At 60.7% G+C, this 18,628-nt stretch overlaps 2 protein-coding genes across 5 annotated transcripts; one reads left to right on the forward strand and one right to left on the reverse strand.

Moving 5' to 3' along the window:
• Positions 1-510: 510 nt before the first annotated feature.
• Positions 511-3,397, forward strand: SDCBP2 (syndecan binding protein 2). 3 transcript variants are annotated; one of them, XM_027646249.1, is made up of 9 exons: positions 511-696; positions 1,343-1,408; positions 1,504-1,579; positions 1,813-1,916; positions 2,089-2,250; positions 2,469-2,644; positions 2,727-2,898; positions 3,022-3,113; positions 3,205-3,397. In XM_027646249.1, the coding sequence occupies exons 2-9, from the start codon at positions 1,355-1,357 to the stop codon at positions 3,257-3,259; spliced, it is 891 nt and encodes a 296-aa protein (XP_027502050.1). In that variant the 5' UTR covers positions 511-696; positions 1,343-1,354; the 3' UTR covers positions 3,260-3,397. The 3 variants fall into 3 exon arrangements, with proteins under 3 accessions (XP_027502050.1, XP_027502049.1, XP_027502051.1); XM_027646248.1 differs by having other exon boundaries at positions 511-1,408; XM_027646250.1 differs by lacking the exons at positions 511-696; positions 1,504-1,579 and having other exon boundaries at positions 1,392-1,408.
• Positions 3,398-3,589: 192 nt separating this feature from the next.
• On the reverse strand, positions 3,590-16,599 carry SNPH (syntaphilin). Of its 2 annotated transcripts, XM_027646232.1 has the most exons (6): positions 16,471-16,599; positions 16,275-16,332; positions 9,680-9,756; positions 8,734-8,934; positions 6,965-7,114; positions 3,590-6,107 (listed from the first exon to the last, which is right to left on the reverse strand). In XM_027646232.1, exons 3-6 carry the CDS (start codon positions 9,721-9,723, stop codon positions 4,970-4,972), a joined length of 1,533 nt encoding a protein of 510 aa, XP_027502033.1. In that variant the 5' UTR covers positions 9,724-9,756; positions 16,275-16,332; positions 16,471-16,599; the 3' UTR covers positions 3,590-4,969. The 2 variants fall into 2 exon arrangements, with proteins under 2 accessions (XP_027502033.1, XP_027502032.1); XM_027646231.1 differs by lacking the exons at positions 16,275-16,332; positions 16,471-16,599 and having other exon boundaries at positions 9,417-9,753.
• Between the last annotated feature and the right edge of the window lie 2,029 nt (positions 16,600-18,628).

The following is an 18,628-nucleotide window of genomic DNA, read 5'->3' on the forward strand; positions in this document are numbered from 1 at the left end:
AGCACCCTCAGCACCACACTGCCCAGCCCCTGAGGACATGGTGTCCTGTGTGGTCCCCGGGGCAGGCAGCAGGATGTCACAGGTGAGTGCTGGAGGGCTGGATCCCAGAGTGACACAGCAATATCCCGTGGCAGTGGGATGCCACATCCACCCCCCGCTGAACTCCGCACTGGTTCAGTTTTTCCACTTGTGGTGTGGGACTCCCACGGGGCTGTCATGCCTGGCACGTGTCCCAGGTGACAGCTGGAATGGTGCAGGACACGGCATCCCAGTCACGGCTGTGTCAGCCCCACGTGCCCGGGCAGTGAGGTGTCAACCGGAGCCACCACCCACGCAGGGGCTCACGGTGGGGCATCCCCTTCATTCCCTGCCAGGGCCGTGGAGCCCAGGATGGGGTGTGGTGGGGGGCCCCCCCTTGGGGAGGCCAAGCCACTTGCTGGGGCTGACAGGAGGGGTGATGCAGTGGGGGGTGCTATAGGCCCATCCCTGCTCCTCCAGGGTGCCCAAACCCACAGAAAGCCATCCCTGTCCCCAGGGCCCTGCTGCCTTCACCTTCCACTTCCTCTTCCTCACCTATGCCCTATCTGTCTGGGCTGCAATCAGCTGAGGCTGCCTGGCCCCTCCCTGGGCTGGGCATGGCTATAAAATCCAGCAACCAAGCAAAGGGTGTCACAAGGATCTGGGAGCTGTTGGCAGGTGAGTGCAGGGGTGCCAGGGTTGGGCTTGGACAGTCTTGTCCGTTGGATGCTGCTGCCATCCCTGAGCTGCGGGTGGGATCCTGCCTAGTTCCCGCAGGGCTCAGAGCTGGGTCTGGATTTGGTCCCTACCCACCAGTTTTGGATGATACTTTTTGGGGAAGGCAACGCTGTGGGGCAGAGCTGGGGGAACACAACCCTGCCCTGGGCACAGTATGAGGTGCACTGGGGACAGAGGGGGCTGATGGGGGGCAGAGAAGCTGTTCCCGTGGGATATCCCTCTCCCTTGTCTGGATGATGCTGGGCTGGCCCCTCAGGGCAGGTGGACATGGGGAGCAGAGGGGCTGATGGGAGGCACAGGGGTTGTTCCCATGGGATATCCCACTCCCCTGACTGAGTGATGCTGGAATGACCCCACTGGACAGGTGGACATGGGGAGTGGGACCTGCCACCAGGAAAGCAAAGCCCAGGTGCCTGTGCCTGGCAGCCACCCATGTCCCAGCCACCAGGAAGTGGTGGCCCTGGTGACACAGCCTTGAGTCATGCCAGAGGCTCTGGGCGACAGTCTGTCTGGGACACCTGGGCCGGGAGGGGGATGCTTGGAGAGAGGTATCCCAGTCCCTGAACTGCCCCATCCCTGTCCCCAGGCAGCAGCAGCGATGGCAACGCTCTACCCCTCCCTGGAGGACATGAAGGGCCATCAGGTCCTGCAGGTCAGTGCCAGCAGCATTCCGGGGGGTGAGCAGACCCCAATGGAGGGTGCACAGGGTGAGGGGCACAGCACTGAGCAGACCCCATCTCTTGGCAGGCACAGGCAGCTGCTGGGGTGAGGACTCCCCCCACCACAGTGGTCACAGAGAAGCCAAAGCTCACCTCAGGCACTGGTAATGTGGGGCATGACCAGCTCACCCTGTCCAGGGGCTGTCTGAGGGGGGTGATGCTCACTGTGTGGGGGACTCAGCTGAGATTCCCCAAAACCCAATATGTGGGTGGGGGATCGAATTTGGGGGTTTCTTTCTGCTGGCCCATTGTCCCAGGGGGCCCACAGGCTGGAGGGTGGCAATGTCTGTGGGTAGGGGACCCCAGGAGCTGAGGTCACCCTTGGTGTGTCCCACAGAGCCACCTGTGCTGTACCCCAACCTGGCTGAGCTGGAGAATTACATGGGGCTTGCGCTCTCCAGCGAGGAGATCCAGAAGAACCTGCACCCAGAGGACAACACCGTAGGTGTCTGGGCCAGCTGCTCTCCCTGTCCCACATGGGGTCCCCATGCCATGGTGGGGGTCCTTTTGGGTCCGCATCCTGCCCAGGGAAGGCATACAGCACCCCCCAAGGGCTGAGGTGCACAGGACCCCGTGTCCCCCCCATTCCCACTGACCCCTGGCTCCACCACAGGCCCTGACCCCCGTGGGCCCCACCCCGGGCCAGCTGGTCGCCCCCCTGACCGGGAACAGCGCGGGGCTGCGGCGGGCAGAGATCAAGCCGGGCGTGCGGGAGATCCACCTGTGCAAGGACGAGCGGGGCAAGACGGGGCTGCAGCTGAAGAACGTCGACCAGGTGAGGGGCTGGGCTGGCACGGGGCTGGGCACAGCACAGGACCCCGTGACGTGGTGCACTCGTGGCATAATCGTGACAGTGTATCACGGCACGGTGTCTCATGGCACGGCAATGTGTGGCATTAAATGCCACAGCGTGCCATGGCACGGCAAAGCAGGGTGCAAAGGGCATGACGCGGCATTCCATCGCACCGTGCCACCGCTCCTCTGTGTCCCCAGGGCATCTTCGTGCAGCTGGTGAAGGCCAACTCGCCGGCGGCGCTGGTGGGGCTGCGCTTCGGGGACCAGGTGCTGCAGATCGATGGCAAGAACTGCGCGGGCTGGAGCAGCGACAAGGCACAGCGGGCACTGAAGAAGGCGAACCCCGAAAAAATCGTCATGGTGGTGCGGGACAGGTGAGCGGGTGGCAGTGCTGGTGGCAGTGCTGGTGGCAGTGCCGGTGGTGGCAGTGGCAGCACTGACCGTGCTCTCCCACAGGCCTTTCCAGCGCACTGTCACCGTGCACAAGGACAGCACTGGCCACATCGGCATCGTGGTGAAGAAGGGGAAGATCGTGTCGCTGGCCAAGGACAGCTCAGCCGCCCGCAACGGGCTCCTCACCCACCACTGCATCTGTGAGGTGAACGGCCAGAACGTCATCGGCATGAAGGTAGGGCTGTGCCCTGCTGGTGGCACAGGAGGTGCCCAGGGAGTTCAGGATGTGGCCAGAGAAGGTGTGGGGGTTCTGAGCAAAGCTGGGCACCCCACAACCCCTCCCTGCTCTCTCCCACAGGATAAACAGCTCACGGAGGTGCTGGCAGGGGCTGGGAATGTGGTGACGCTGACAATCATCCCCACTGTGATCTATGAGCACATGGTCAAACGGTGAGAATGTGGGGCTGCAGGGACCTCCACACCCCACAAGGCCCCCTGGGTTCCCCTCACTGATCTCCTCTCCCTCTGTCCCTCTGCCCAGGCTCTCATCAGGGCTGGTGAAGTCATCCATGGACCACTCCATCCCTGACCTGTGATGCCATCACTGCCTTCCTGGGGAGCTGACACTGGAAGCTGGGAGGAGCTGCTGAGGGGACACCACAACACCTCAAAAGAAGCTTTTTTAGTGTGAATCTCCTCATTGCTCCAGAGGCTGGTGGCTGCTGGGTGGTTCTTCCTCTCCTCAGAAGGGGTGGGGCAGGTGTCCTGTCCCAGGGTCCCCATGTCCCCCTGTCCCTGCTCAGGCCATCCCCCCTCAGGGTGGACGCCAAGGGCTGGCTCCAGCCAAAGCAGACACAGACCCAGCAACGTTTATTACATCCACCACAGAGAGTGAGTACAGGACAGGGGAAACAAGAAAAGGGGGGTTTACAGCTTTTTCAGTTCTGTATTTAAAAAATATATTATATAGATTTGTCTTTCAAATATAATCGTTACATTTATTTCTTGGCAAAGCTTTGGATAGTCTAACAGACGTGTACACAGATCCACAAATACATTGCACGAGAGGCGAATATCCCAGCTCCGCTTACATCTGCCCCGGCTGCCTGGACACTGCTGCTCCCCAGATCTTTTCCCCAGCACCTGGTGCTGTGCTGGTGGAAGAACTGCTGCCCCCCACTGCCCCCCAGCACAGGCAGAGCCGGCGGATGGGGGATGCAGGGAAGCGTGGGGCACGCGGGATGTGGCTCGTGCCCCTGCAGGGACCGCTGGGTGCCAGTGTGTGGAGCATCACTGGCTCCCAGAGCACCCGGCCAGTGGCACCCATGGGTGGGGGAGTGGGCTTGGGTTGGGGTGGGGGGAAACACTGTTAGTTCAAGTCACGAAGAAACCACAGACATTCGTGGGGTGGGAGCGCGGAGCGCCCGGGGGGAGCCCGAAGTCCCGCGCCCCAACAGCCCCGCTGAGCAATCCTCGCTGTCTTTGCGTCTCGACAACAACAAAAAAAAAGGCATTTTTCTGGAGGCCACCAGCAAAGCGGGGGTTTGGGTGGGCCAGGGGGGCAAAGGGCTTGGCTCTGCCTGCACGGCACTGCCCGCACCCCGGCAAAGGCATCCGAGCTCCAGCACATGGTGGGATAACCGGCATCACCGCTGCCAAAACTGCGAGAGGCCCCGGACCCGCTGTCTGGCGGCCAGAGTCCCAACAACCGGGCTTCAGTCTGTACCCAAAAAAAAGTGAATATAGTGCAAAGCAAAGGGAGGGAGAGCCCACGGCTTCCTCAGGGCACTCCATGTGTGAGCAGCAGCACAGTTCCATCCTGGTGTGGGGAGGCATCTCCCAGGGAATGGGCAGCTGGATCGAACCACTCCGGAGCTGGTTCCTGTTTCCGGGTAGGATCCCCCCATCCCGCTGCCCACAGACAGACTCTGCACCTGGAACAAGGAACCACTGCACCCCCAGCACTCCCTGCTGCCAGAAGCTGCTTGCCATCACCCACCTGTGGCTGGGCTGACCCTCGGGACAACCTGGGGACAACCAAAGTGTGATGGAGGGAGAGCCCACCCAGTGGGTGGAGCCCCCTGCAGCCAGAGGCACGGGCAGGGATGTCCATCAGCAGGGGGTGATGCTTAGTGCCCCTCTTCCAACAACAGTCCTTTCCCTCCTCCAAGACAGAGGAGCTGGAGGGGGCAGCACACCCTGACACACCCACAGACCCCTCCACCCCGTCCCACCCGCCAGTGCCACACCAGGGTTTTACAATCAGCAGTCGGGTCCATGGGGGCGGGTGGGGGTCTTCGGGGGGGTCAGGGCTGGGCGCTGCCCCCGGGGCCAGGGCTGGCGACGGGGCGACAGCCCATCCTGCGGATGGAGTGGAGGGCGACGGTGCAGCAGCCCCGCAGCAGGGAGCTGATGTTGTAGATGGGCTGGCCCTGCCGCCGCTGCGAGCGGCACAGCCAGGCCACCGTGGGCACCGCCGGCACCACCACTGCCAGCAGATCCACGATGAAGTGGCGGCTCCAGTAGCTCTTGGAAGGGTTGTTCTCGCAGCCGGTCGCCTCCGTCAGCTCCTCCTCTGCCACGCAGGCGATGGCCACCGAGGGGCTGGCACTGGGGGGCTGCCGCACTGCCGGGTTGCAGGGGGCACTTCCCTCAGCACCGGTACCCGCCGTCGTGGCATCGGGCTCGGCCACCAGCATGTCCGTGGCCCCAGTGGGGTTGGCGAGCTCAGGGACGGGCATCGTGTCTTCCATTTCGGAGACCCAGGCGGAGGTGGGGCTGCCCAAGCTGCAAGCCTGGGACTTCATCACCTTCTCCAGGATGGTGTCCAGGTCGGGCTGGCAGGGTACGAAGTCCGTCTGGATGGCCCGCTCCTGCATGCAGCTGGCCTGCACCCCTGCCTCCACGCTGCCCCGCAGTCCCAGCACCTTCTCGTAGGTGTTGTTGGGGGGCAGGCGGGTGCCAGGCTCACCCCCCACCTCCAGCGGGTCCGTGTGGCCCGGAGCCTCCTCCATCCCCACGAAGCCACTGTCGGCCCCCTCGTCCAGCGAGATGGTCTGTGAGCCCCCCACGTTGCGGTCCCCGGCCCCCTGGTCGCTCAGCTTGGTGTAGGTGGAGCTGCGGGTGAGGGATCGGGCTGGGGACCCTCCGGCCGACTCGCCGGCCCCCTCCTCCTTCAGCGCCCCGTTCTGCGCCACCTCCATGCTGTGCAGCAGCGTCTCCAGCTTCTTGTTCTGGATGTTGATGTCCACAAAATACTTCTGGAGGCCCTTGTCCTTCTCCAGCAGGTTGTTCTTCACTGTGTCGATGACCTGCTTCAGCTGCTTTATCTCCTTGCGGGCCTCCTTCAGCGCCAGCTGGGCCTCCACGCGGTGGCACTCCTCCTCGATCCAGTCCTCCTGCATCCGCGACAGCTGCGTCTTCAGGTCCTCGATCTCAGCGTCCCTGTGGAGATGGGAGGGCACCGCCACAGCGCTGAGGGGGCTGCGGGGACAGCCCTGCCCTCGTGTGCCCAGCACTGAGTTGGAACCAGATCACCCAGTAACACTCGTGACTGGATCCAGTGGCTTGAGGACCCTCATGAGCAATGCTCAGGACCCCAGGGGGTGACACTCAGGGACCCCGAGGAGGGATGCTCAGGGAACCTCAGGAGCAATGTTCAGGGAGCCCTAAGAGTGATGCTTAGGGACCCTTGGGAGTGATGCTGAGGGACTCCTAAGAGTGACGACCAGGGACCCTCAGGATTGATACTCAGGGACCCTCGGGATTGATGCTCAGGGATCCCCTGGGAATGATGCTGGAGGATCCCTGGAAGTGACACTCAGCCTTCTCCTGGAGGGGCTGCAGCACCCAGGGCTCCTGAGGGCTGCGTGGGGGTGGGCAGGTGCCCTGGGCAGGCGTGTGGCAGCTGGCATTCCAATGAGGACATGCCTAAGCCCGAGAGGAGCAGATGGGGATTAGCCACCCTCTGACGCTGAAATTCAGCAAAAGCACGGCAGGGACTTAACCAGGGCAAGGGGAGAGCGCAGCCACCACAGGTGGGACGTGGGGCTCCGTGGCCTCCTAATCTGCAGCTCTGGGTTGGATGGGCAGCAGTGCCAGACCCCTGCAATGCCACAGTAGAGCTGTGATCTTGGTACCTGGGCACGAGCCCGAGGACAAGATGCTGTGCTGGGAACTGAGACCCCCAGAAGGACCAGTCCCAGACAGGAGCTGCCATGGCAGGCGGTGATGGCTGGTGCCAGGACCCTTCCCGGCAGCTCCCGTGCCAGGGAATCAGTGCCTGCTGCTCCCGCGCTCACCTGTCCTGCAGCCGCTCCTGTGTGTCCTTCAGGCGAGCCTTCAGGTGCCGGATGCAGACCTCCTTCTGCTGCAGGGGGGTCAGGTACTGCTCCGGCGTCGGCGGCTTTATCCCATGGTTGTCACTGCAGAGGTTGTACTTGGACGAGCGCCTGCAGGGACACGGATGTCACCCACTGCCAGTGCCAGGGTCAGCACAGGTTCGGCCCAGGGGTACCAACCTGCTCCTGGGGTGCAGCCCCATAGCACATCCCAAAGGAGCTCTGAGAGCAAAAGGGGCAGGATAGGTGCCCAAGGGTGCTGTGCTGCTGGCAGGAGGGGCAGGATGCATGTTTCAGGTGCTGTGTTGCTGGCAGGAAGGGCAGGGTGGGTGTCTCAGGTGCCGTGTTGCTGGCAGGAGGGTAGGTGCAGCTCCTAGACCCACTAATGCTACTGGTGGGCACTGACCCTTCTGTGGAGCTGGGATTTCGCTAGGGCATGAGCAGAGCTGGGAGCAGGTGGGCACCGAGGTCTCTGTGTGCCCACAGTGAGCTTTCCAGGAACTACTGATGTGGATGGAGAACCCAGGGTGGGATCAACCCCATCAGGAATGGAGGCAGAAGATGGGGAAGGGAAGGGTTTGAGAAGGAGCAGGTCTGGAGATGGTGGGTGTCCTGCCCCTGGAGAACAAGTCAGGGCATCCAGCATTTGCTCCAAGCTGGGCCAGCGGCACATCTGGACCCTCCTTGTGCCACCCCTGGCACTGGGGTGGAGGAAGTGACATCTCTGGCCCAAAGCCTAGGGCAGTGTAGAGAGCTGGGGCTGCTCAGGGAGGCTGGTTTTGCACATTTAGGGCTATATGGTGGGCTGGGAGGCACATGGAGAGCTGGGAGCAGCATGAGCGGCTCCTGCACGGCAGTGGGGGAACCGAATTCCCCATGCATGGCAGCAGGGTGGTGGGAATTCCCTGTGCATGGCAGGGGGCCATCCCAAAGCCCCCATGCATGGTGGCCAGCAGCCCAGCAGCCTTCGGCCAGGGACAGAAGCATCATGTTAGAAGCATCCAGGCAGGACTGTAGCCTTGGACTGCCCCATGGCCACTGTCCCCAGTTGCAGCACTTATGGGCCCTGATCACCATGTCACCCGTGGGCACTTCAGACCCTCCCAGACTGACTCCACCTCTGAGAGCTGGAAGGTGGCTGGGGACATGCAGGAGTTGGGCCTCACTCCCTGGAGCAGTGCACCATGGGCTGCTGTGCCTGAGGGGCTGGGGCTGGTGCTCGTCCCACAGATTGGTGCCAGCTGCTTGTGCCCCAAACACACTAGCAACTCCCTGCTAAGAAGCCGGGGTGCCACCAGCTTTTGCCAAACCTTTGCCAGGCAACACAAGGGGATGGAAGCGAAGTTCTTGCTCTCGTGCCTTTGGTCTGGAAGGATCCAGGTGCTCCTTGGAGTGTGGGAGCGGCAGGAGGGAGCGTGCAGCGTGCAAGCCACAGCCACAGCAGGACGGAGGGAAGGGGACGGGGGTCCCTGAGTGGCAGGCAGGGGGACAGGGAGGGACACAACACAACAGCAGCAGTGGAGAGGTTTGGAGGAGGATAGTGAGGGTCTTTGGAGACACACCAGCAGCTCTGCCAGCTCCAGCTCCCCCAGCCACCACGCGCACAGCCTCACTCCACTGGGCCCTGCGCTCCTGTCCCCGCCGGGCACCGGCACCGGCAGCATGGGGGGGCTGCTCCCCCTGCCCGGGGGCACCCGGCAGCCACCCTGGGGCCACGGGTGATGGGTTACCTTGGGGTGGGGCTGCTGTCGCTGCCCTTGCAGGAGCCAGAATTGCTGCTGCTGCTCAGCGAGGAGGTGCCGTAGGTGTCCCTCCCGGGGGGCGAGGGGCGCCTGGAGGCAGGGAGAAGAGGCTGTGTCTCAGGCCGAGTGGCTGAGGGCGCTGAAGACTTAAAGAAGGAGGCAAAGCCACTCCGTCCATAAACCCCGCGACTGCCAACCACCACACCGAGAACACACAAGACAAAAGGACAAAACAAACAGCAGGGATCAAAATGGCACGGACATGGCGACGGGCACAAAGGCAGGGCTGGGGGGGGACGCCCACCCGCTCCCCCCTCCCTGGTGTGGCAGCCCCTGGATGCTGGCACAGCATCCTTGCACCCTGAGGACCTTGGGAGCCCCTGGAACCCCCCGGGAGCCCCTGGAGAGTTCCCTGAGAGCGTGGTCCTGGCAGAGCTCGGGCCACGTCTGCCAGAGCATCACCTCCACATGGGCAGCTCTGCCTCTTCCCCCTGCCCATTCTGGGCCTCTACCTCCATAACAGCAGTCCAGGTCATGGAGACATTGGAAAGGAACAAACGCTTTTTTCCTCCCTTTTTTGCCTCTATCACTCTGCTCGAGGAGAGACTTTCCAAGGGCTAACACACCTCCCAGTTTCACTGCCCCAACCCCAAGTGCTCTCCACCACTCACTGCCTGCCTTCGCCCAGATGGACGGTGGGGTCGATCCTGGCCGTGGCACAGACGGACAGAGGGACGGGGAGTGCAGCGCTCAGGGGGCCACATGCACGGACAGGGAAGTGCTGTGCAGTGGGCAGCGCCATGCAACCCCCCGAAAGCTGGGCTGGGGGTTCGTGCTGCGAAGTGGCAGCTGGTGGTGGAGGTGTGGGGATCATCCCCTCCCGGCTGCAGGTGCTGGTGCCCGGTCCTGGAGCCAGAGGTTGCAGCATATTCACCTTCGTGATCCAGTGGACGAGCGTCTGCTCCCCGGCATGGACATGGCCGCGGTGCCACGGGTCCTGGGCACGGGGAACTGTGGGGGAAGGCAACAGAGAGAGGAGGTGAAGGCAGGAACGCGACCCCGGGGAGTCAGAAACCCTGCAAAATGAGAGGTGAGCCCTGGCACCAGGGTATCAGTGTAGTCCTGAGGGCCACCAGTCCCAGGGCAGACGTGGACAGCATCCCCTGCACATCTGGGCTGTGCTTCCTGCCTGCCTCCCATAGACTGGGAATGCTGGGATGCAGCATGCCTTGGGCCCATCGGGATGCTGTGGGCACAGGGCGAGGGTGCTCTTAATTTAGAATAGAAGCAGAGCAGGTGCCTGCCCATGGTCTGGAGCTCCTTTCCCACCAGGCTCCAGACACGGGACAAGATTCCCCCTGCCCCCAGGTGCCCATCCATGCCAGAAGGAGAGTATGCCACAGAGACACAGGGTGCCTGCAGCAGTGGCATTACTCAGGGCAAAGATGGGACAAGGGCTCTGACACCCATCCCTGGACCTCCCTGGGCAGGCAGCTCTCCCTGCAGTGAGATGGGCGCCTGCTTTTCCATAATTAAGCCCAAATCACGCATTCAGCAGTGAAATCAGGTGAGGAAGAACAGATCCCTGCATGATGAAGCAGCAGCAGCTAATCCCTCGGGAACCACAGAGCCTGCCTTCCTGTAAATAAATAGGCCAGATCCAGAGGCTTGCAGCACCTCAGGCACACGCAGGATGTCAGGGAGTGAGGGAAGCATCCGCTCAGCACCCGCATCCTGCCAAACATCCCACGGCACCGCTGGGATCCCCACTGTGCTCACAGTCTGCCAGAGAAGGACGGGATGGGGGCACTGTGTGCTCCCCCCTCCCCCCATCCCCAAGCCCATTCACAATGCCAGCATTTATCCCAGATTTTGGCAGAGCAACTCGAGCGATGGGACCAGCCAGCACATAATCGATGGGTGACAGGAAACACCCGGTGCTGCTGGCCCTGCTCCAGGGCAGTGCAAGGAGCGGGACAAGAGGGGAGGCAGGAGAGGAGGGGGGGCACAGCCAGCTCACCCCAGTGCAGCCTTTTGCATTTGCCACCCCAGGGTGTTTTTTTCCAGGCTTCCTCAAAGCCCATCCTGGCCAGCCCAGGCCTCTTCTTTGCCCAGGATTCGCTGTTCCCTGATCTCCAAACCAGGGCACTGAAGAGCCCAAAGTGCTGGGGATGTGCAGCCACAGGGTACCTCCAGCCCCAGGCAGGGAAGGGGGCAGCACCCCTGGGACACTGCAAGAAGGAGCTGGGGGTCCTGCTGCTCCGACTTGGAATGGATTTGCCAGGAGATGACCTGGGCAGGGGGAGGCAGTGCTTTGTCCTGCTGGATCACTGCTCCTGAGTGGCTGTGAGCTCTGCTACTGCAGCAGCGTGAATCAGCATCCATGGAGAGCCAAGCGTGGCCAGCAGGAGCATCCTCCAGGATTCTCCGGCATCCTCCAGCAGCACCATGCAGGGCTGCGGCACAGCCTGCACTCCAACAGCTCTTGAGCAGGGATTTAGGGAGATCTGTGGCCAGGGGGGGTTGACTCCTTGCCCTCTCACAGCCCCAAGCCCTGTGTCCTGGGCCCTGCAGCCCAGTGATATCCATTATCAGCCCACTGGTATCCCAGCATCAACCCAGTGTGCCCAGCACCCACCCAGTGGTATCCCAGCTGTACCCAGGTCTTTCCCCACTCTTGGCAGAGTCACCCTCATGCCAAGCCACTCTGCACAGGGGTCCCTCTGCCCCCCCCCAACACGCAGCACCAGTAAGTGCCAGCACCACAGCTGGACACAGTGTGTGTCCAGCACTTGGGGCTCCTGTGAGCACCCTGTGCTGCACCCCAGGCATCCCCTGCCAGCATCTGCAGCCAGGAAAGGCTCTGTGGGGAAGCCTGGATTTGACCTTATGTCTGAGGAGCTCATTTCGTTCTCTTCCTCCTCCCACTGCTGCAGACTTGCCTGGTGCCCACGCTGAAGCTCAGTGCCTCCCACAGCACCCAGGGTGTCTGGAATTCAATCACCGGTAATAAACTGTCACTGTCTTTATTTCCAAAGAATCGACAGGCCACTTCAGTCTCCCCAGAAGCCTCACCATGCCCAAGGGCTGCCCAGGACAGGCAGGGTGGACAGACTCAGCACCAAAGCCAAACACACACCTTCCTGTGTGGTGCATGGCTCCTAAAGGCTGAGGAAATTACTGATCTGCACACAGAATTATCCCTATCACATGGACTAGGATGAGCTGCTGCAGCACCAATGGAGCCTCACTAGGAAGGCAAGGAGAAACCCAAGATTAACTCTGGTCTAGTGGGGGGCATCCCTGTCCATGGAGGGGGGTTAGAATCACAGAATGGTTTGGGTTGGAGGGGACCTCAAAGCTCATCTCATTCCAACACCCTGCCATGGGCAGGGACACCTTCCATTAGACCACGTTGCTCCAAGCCCCATCCAACCTGGCCTTGAACAATTCCAGGGATGGGGCAGCCACAGCTTCTCTGGGCAACCTGTGTCAGGGCCTCACCACCTTCACAGGAAAGAATTTCTTCTTAATATCCAATCTAATCCTGCCCTCTGTCAGTGTGAAGCCATTCCCCCTTGTCCTGTCACTCCAGACCCTTGTCCAAAGTCCCCCTCCAGCTCTCTTGGAGCCTCTTCAGGCACTGGAAGGCACTCCAAGGTCTCCCTGGAGCCTTTTCTTCTCCAGGCTGAACAACCCCAGCTCTCCCAGCCTATCTCCAGAGCAGAGGTGGTCAGGACAATTCCTGGAGCAAGATCAGGGGGCACTGGTTTGTCCCCATACAGGGGGGACCAGAACCAACACATTCCTGGAGACTCCAACAGCAAAAGTCCCTGTGAGTCTCCTGGTACCTGTGGGACAGAAGGGGAGCACTTTTAAAAACAACAGCACAAACCAGGGCTTGTTCCATGCAGGGGAATTAGCCTGAGGAATTCCTGATAAATAAAAGCAATGAGCCTTAACAAGGAAACAACTGGAGCTACAGCATGAAAAGCAGATCCCCCACAGAGGGCTGGGATGCAGAACTGGCACAAGACCCACACACTGCCACTGTCCTGGCGTGGGTGACCATAGGGCACATCTCTTGTTGGTTCCACCAGTCACAGAAGGGACCTGGGGCTCTGCCCACCTACTGATCACACCATGACAGCAGTGCAAAGGGCAAAGGATGGCAGAGCAGTGAGAGCAGGGGCAGAGCACCCCAAGGCTCAGCCTCATGCCCCAGAGGAAGATTTTCCCAGGAAGAGCAGCTCAGTTCCTTTTCGGGATCACCGCCCCGCAGAGACGCCTCTTCACCTCCAATCCTGCCACTTCCCCACTCCATGATGGATCCACCACCTGTGCCAGTGATACACTGGGCTGGGCAGGTATTGCCCTCCTAGATGCTTCCCAATGGGAAACAGGGCCATGGAACCCTTGGAGAGACCCTCACCATGGGCTCAGTGAAGTGTCCGATGGTTCCTCAGCTTGTTCCTCTGAAGGTTTCATGGCCACAGGCCCATGAGCTTCCAAAGCTTAACTCCTGTGGGATCCAGAGGGATCCAGCTGCTGTGCTGGCCTGAGACACCCCAACAGCTCATCCCATCCCCACGGGGAACACGGGAGAAGGTGTGAGAGCCTGGGGCTCACTGCCAGTGCCAGCCCTCAGCACAACGCTGCTGTGCCAGCAGCTGCCACATTTTCCCAGATTTCTTGCTCACTGCTTCCTTTGTCGAGGCTCCCATCACCCTGCCCGCTGCCGGATTCCCGTGTTTCCCTTGGCACATCCTGTGTGAGGAGCGTTTTGCAACGGTGGCACCAAGCCCAAGCGTCTGAGAGCAGCTTCACCCACTGCAGAGACCTGGGAGAGGAACCGTGGTGTCCCCTGGGAGATCTCCAGCCTCACAGGATGAACAAGATTAAAAGCAGAGGGAACACGGGGAGGGAAATCACAGCTTTGTTTTTCCACGGGGCAAAAAGGGCTCCACAGGAGCCTCCCTGCCTTCCTGACACTGCCTCTGTTTTTCTTCACACTAAAAATAAGCACAGTATTGGAGGTGGCCAACCACCAGCAGCTGATGCAGGGCAGAGCCCCGTGTCCCCAGACAGCAGCAATGCCAGGGGTGGGTTGCAATGGAAAAGGGACTGGGATACAGCCGGGCTGTGGTGGGAAGGAGAAGGATCCAGCAGCCAGGGCTGGCAGAAATCCTGATGGACGAGGGGGGTCAGCACTGGGGGCACCATCTGAGCAGCTGGGGGCAAACACTGGTGACCATGTCTGTGCTTCTACTCTTGCCATGGGGGATTTTTGGGATACAGGGGTTGCATTGCTCCTGCTCAGGAGATTCCAAGGATGTGGTGATACCTCCATAGGCTGGGAACCTCTGCTCCAGTGGAGATGGCTCATCCCAAAGCAGGCAGAGCTTCACCTGGGTTCCGGGCAGAGGGAGATCACGGAATCACAGAACCATTTAGGTTGGAAAAGACCTTTAACATCATCAAATCCAACTGCTAACCCAGCACTGCCAAGGCCACTGTTAAATCCAGCTCAGGGCAGAGCTGAGTGTTCAGGGCGCAAGCAGGGACAAACCCCACGGGGTTTTTATGCAACACCACCAGAAAAATCAATGGTGCTAAAAGTGGTTGTATCCCATTCCAAAGTGCAGGAGCATCTCCTTTTATTCTCCTGTTTGTTATAAAATGCTGAGTTGCCACACGGAGATTACAGGAAAACAAAGACCATTTGGAAAGCTCGAGTTATGCAGTTCATCACTTTTCCAGCTGACCTGGCTGTACCTCCAAAGAGGGAGGTGGCAATTCCCAGCCCTCACCAGCTAAAAACAAGGTGCCTGATCAGAGGGCACAGTCTGGGCTCTCGCTGGGCCCTCTGAAGTCAAGGGGAAATGGGAAAAGAGCTCCATGACAAATGCTGTAGCAGCATGACAGCAGGAGCAGGACACCCAGTATGCAGACCTCATGTCTCACCCCAGGCTGGGAAGGTCAGCAGGATGGGATGGAGGTGACAACGCACTGCACAGCCCATCCTGCACAGGTGCTCTGCCAGGAGCAGAGCTGAGGACTGGGAAGCAGAAGGAAGAGCCCACTCCTTCAGGATACAAAGGCAAAAAACATGGAAGACAAATCCAGCTTCCAGTGCAACAGCTACTCCTCCCCTCTGTGCCTCGGCGCAGCGGAAGCAGGTCTCCCCTAACCACCATCCACCTTGAGAGAGGGCTGGGAATGACGGCGGTGCTGGGGGATTAGCCCTGGGTCTCCGCACCGCTGGAATGGCCTACTTTAACCACACACCACATCTCCTGCCTCAGCCCTCTGCAGCACTGCCGAGGTGGGAGCAGGGGCACTGCCCCTCTGACCCCCACCCTGGGACCACGCAGCCCTGGACACCGGGATCTGCACCTTCTGGCACAAGGTCACAGCACGGCGTGTCCATTGCCCAGGGAGGGTGGGAACGCCAGGATTTTATAAGCAGAACAGGCGCCCAGCAGCGGGTTCTGTGCGACAACCACAGCGCTGACCTTGCGGGGAGGAGAGAACAGAGCACCCGGCTCAGCCCACTCGGGTGTTTCCGTGTCCCTTTGGAGACGGAGCATGAAGCCATTAAGTAATAAAATGTCAACTGCACAGCAGCTCCAGCTCCTGCAATGCCCCACGGAGCCGGAGACACATTGGGATGCTGCACGAGCAGATATGGGGCTGCTGTTTGCAGGGATAGTCTGGTGCATAAGATGAGAGTCTGATCCCTATGACGTGGGACTGGTGTATGCAGGAGGGTCTGGTGCAGGAGAGGGGGGTTTGGGGTGTGCAGGGAGGGTCTGGTGCATGTGATGTGGGTCTGATCCATGTGACATGGGACTGGTGTAAGCAGGGAGAGTCTGGTGCATGAGATGGGGGCCTGGGGTCTGCAGGGAGAGTCTGGTGCTTGCAGGGAGGGTCTAATGCATGTGATGGGGTCTGATGCATGTGACAAGGGTCTGATATGGGTCTGGTGCATGTGATGGGGGATTGGGGCATGCAGGGGAGGATCTAGTGCATGTGATGTGGGTCTGGGGTGTGTAGGGAGGGTCAGGTGCATGAGATGTGGGTCTGGTGCATGAGATATGGGTCTGGTGAGCGTGATATGTGGCTGATGCTGCTGTGTGGGTCCTTGTGCATGTAATGTGGGTCCGGGGTTGTGAAGCAGGACTGGTGGGTGTGGTGGGGGGTCCAAGTGGCTGCAGTGTGGGTCGGGGTATGCCATGGGGATCTGGTGCATGCCGTGGACTCCGGCGCACGCAATACGGTCCTGCCGTGCGTGCCGCGGGGGTCTGGCACACGCAATGCGGGTGCTCTGCGGGCCTAATCCGTGACCCGCCCCGAGAACCCTGTGCCCCGGGAAGCCCCCCATTCTGACCCCCCGCGATGCGGAGCGGCGCTGGCAGACCCGTGCTGAGCCCCCCGCCTCCCCTCTCCGAATCCGCAGCCAGAAAGGGATGAGTCACGGCGGCCCCGCACCGCGCCCCCCGCCCCGCACCGCGCCCCGCACCGCTCACCTGCGCGGGGCCCCGCCGATGTCGGGGGCGGCAGCGCCGGCGGAGGGGGCTCAGCGACCTGCCGGGGAAGGGAGAGAGCGGGCGGTGAGCGGCGGCGCGGTGCCCGGTGCGGTGCCCGGTGCGGTGCCCGGTGCGGTGCCCGGTGCGGTGTCCCGCGCCACCCCCCGCTGCCCGCGCCCTCCCCCGCCTCCATCACCTGCGCCGGCCTTCATGGGTGCGGCGGGGCGGCCGGGAGCGCTGGAGGGATGAGGGAGGGATGGAATGGGGAGGGAGGGATGGAGCGGGGAGGGAGGGAGGGATGAAGAAGGGAGGGAGGGATGACCAGAGCAGCTGCGTAATTTGCTCCCTCCTCTGCGATCTTAAAGCGACGGCGCCGCGGGTGCCTCCCCTCCCGCCGGGTTTCCCCCCGTTTCTATGGCAACTCTCCTCTGCCGGGGCGTAACCCCCTCAAAAAAAAAACCAGCCGGTTTTGGGGTCCTTCCCCGTCGGCGGAGCCCTGCGGACTGGGTGAGCCCTGCGCCCTGTGGCGCTGAGCTCCTCGCCCCGCGTAACCTCAGAGGAGGAGGAGGAGGAGGAGGAGGAAGGGGAGGGGGGGAGACGGGGCAGCCCCGCTCGGCGGCCACCCGGCCCCTGGAGTCCCATCGGCGTCGTAATTTTCATTTTAGCAAGTCCAGCTCTGAGGAGATCCCTGCCCCAAATTAGTGACGCATTTTCATAAAGTAAAATCAATAAATAACCGGAATTCTCTGCCCCATTTCCATCCGCTCTGGGAGAGCGCGAATTGCCGGGGCTGGGGTGGAGAAGGAGCATCAGCCACAGCGAGCTGCTGCCCCGGGCTGTTCCTGGGGTCCGAGGGTTCGGGAGATGAGGCTGGAGGCTGGCACGGCACAGCACGTCCTCCAGCACAGCCCAGGTACCCATGGCACTGCCCACACGCTTCCTGCGGTAGCTGTCGAGATTAACCTTCTCAAATTATAATTGTATGAGGAAGCGCCTCAGGAGACCCCGCGCCACGTCCTGCAGCCTGTGGGTGGGGGGAGCAGGAGGGCACCGGCTCTGGCTCTGCTCCGGTGTCCGCGGCCGGGAACGCCCAAGGTCGTCTGCGGACACCCCCGTGGAGACCAGGAGCATGAGATGCACGTGTTACATACACCCAGGTAACATCCGACGTGTGTGTGTCCACATACGGACTCATGGAGGGAAACGTTCCCGTGTCAGCGCGGTCGGAGCAGAATCTGCTCCTGCTTTGGGTCCGGACCTGAGGCCCATTGTGCTTCCCAGCCATTCCCAGCTCCTTTTGTCACACCCCCACGGTTATTCTGGAGTTCTGACAAACCTGTTTTGTTAATACATGCCCGTCTTTCCTCCAGCGCTATTTCCTGCATGATTTGTACCTCATTAATCCCGACACACAGACTGTTTTCAGTGTATATATATATATCTCCCATTTATTCCTGCCCGCCTCCAGCTGCCTTTTGTTTCCCTTGTTCCTGGTGAATCCAGTGCACAGCCTCTATCCTTGAAAGGAAAATTAATGAGTTATCACATCTGCTGCCACTGGAGCAGCTCTGACCATGTGGCACAGGCAGCAGCTCTGCTGTGAGATGCAGAGTCATTCCTGATGGCTTTTGGGGGAGACAAATAATTTCTCCTTCCCTCTGCAGTCTGCAGTGCTTGGTTTCCTGGAATGCTCAGACTCTCAGAGTGGGAGCACTGCTCCAAGGGGACTGGACCTGCTGTGGGGAGAAAGGGAGAGGTTTTCACCAAAACCAACCCCTTTTCCCACCCAGGTCAGCACTTGGCTCTGGAACTGCCAGGCTTGGCCCAAGGAGAGGACGAACCCACCTTGGTTCCAGTCTTGGCCTGGGCCATGCTCCCGTTCCCACCCAAAAAGGGAAATAGAATTTGTTTTGCTGAAAAGGGGGAGGAGGTATTTTACCAAACAGGGAGACTTTTCCCTTTCTTACACCCCTCAGAGAACAGCAGCAAAGGTTTATTGCTTATTTTATAAAAAATTCCTATGTGGAAATAAAAGCACACCAGCTGGAACACCCCATAGCCAGTGGCCACCCTGTGCCATCCTCCTGCCCCAAACTGGGGCTTTACCCCTTTTTAAAACCTTTTTACTCCCTTAAACAGACCCTCAACCCAAACCTCATCTGCCCTGAACCCTGTGTGACAGGAACCACACACGTTTGAGGGCCCAGAGACACCCAGGGGTGTCACTGAGGTGAGTGAACACCCAAAAGCCAGGTGACAATATCACCCATCCTTTCCAATTTTAAGTAAAATCACCAAATCCCTGACTGAGATGAACCCACAGGATTCGATCCTTCAGAAGAAACGCCAACAAG

The sequence above is a fragment of the Corapipo altera genome, unplaced genomic scaffold, assembly GCF_003945725.1.
Source record: "Corapipo altera isolate COAL_440 unplaced genomic scaffold, ASM394572v1 64, whole genome shotgun sequence".
Classification (NCBI taxonomy): domain Eukaryota; kingdom Metazoa; phylum Chordata; class Aves; order Passeriformes; family Pipridae; genus Corapipo; species Corapipo altera.

What these genes read in the sequence shown, in the direction of transcription:
- SDCBP2 (XM_027646248.1), top strand. Translation starts at nt 1,238, where the DNA reads ATGCCAGAGGCTCTGGGCGACAGTCTGTCTGGGACACCTGGGCCGGGA. An exon ending in AGCTGAAGAACGTCGACCAG is followed by an intron (nt 2,251 to 2,468) that starts GTGAGGGGCTGG and finishes CTGTGTCCCCAG; the next exon opens with GGCATCTTCGTGCAGCTGGT. An exon ending in AGAACGTCATCGGCATGAAG is followed by an intron (nt 2,899 to 3,021) that starts GTAGGGCTGTGC and finishes TCTCTCCCACAG; the next exon opens with GATAAACAGCTCACGGAGGT.
- SNPH (XM_027646231.1), bottom strand. Translation starts at nt 9,673, where the DNA reads ATGCTGCAACCTCTGGCTCCAGGACCGGGCACCAGCACCTGCAGCCGG. An exon ending in CATCTGGGCGAAGGCAGGCA is followed by an intron (nt 8,935 to 9,416) that starts GTGAGTGGTGGA and finishes GGTGGTTGGCAG; the next exon opens with TCGCGGGGTTTATGGACGGA. An exon ending in GACAGCAGCCCCACCCCAAG is followed by an intron (nt 7,115 to 8,733) that starts GTAACCCATCAC and finishes GTGTCCCTGCAG; the next exon opens with GCGCTCGTCCAAGTACAACC.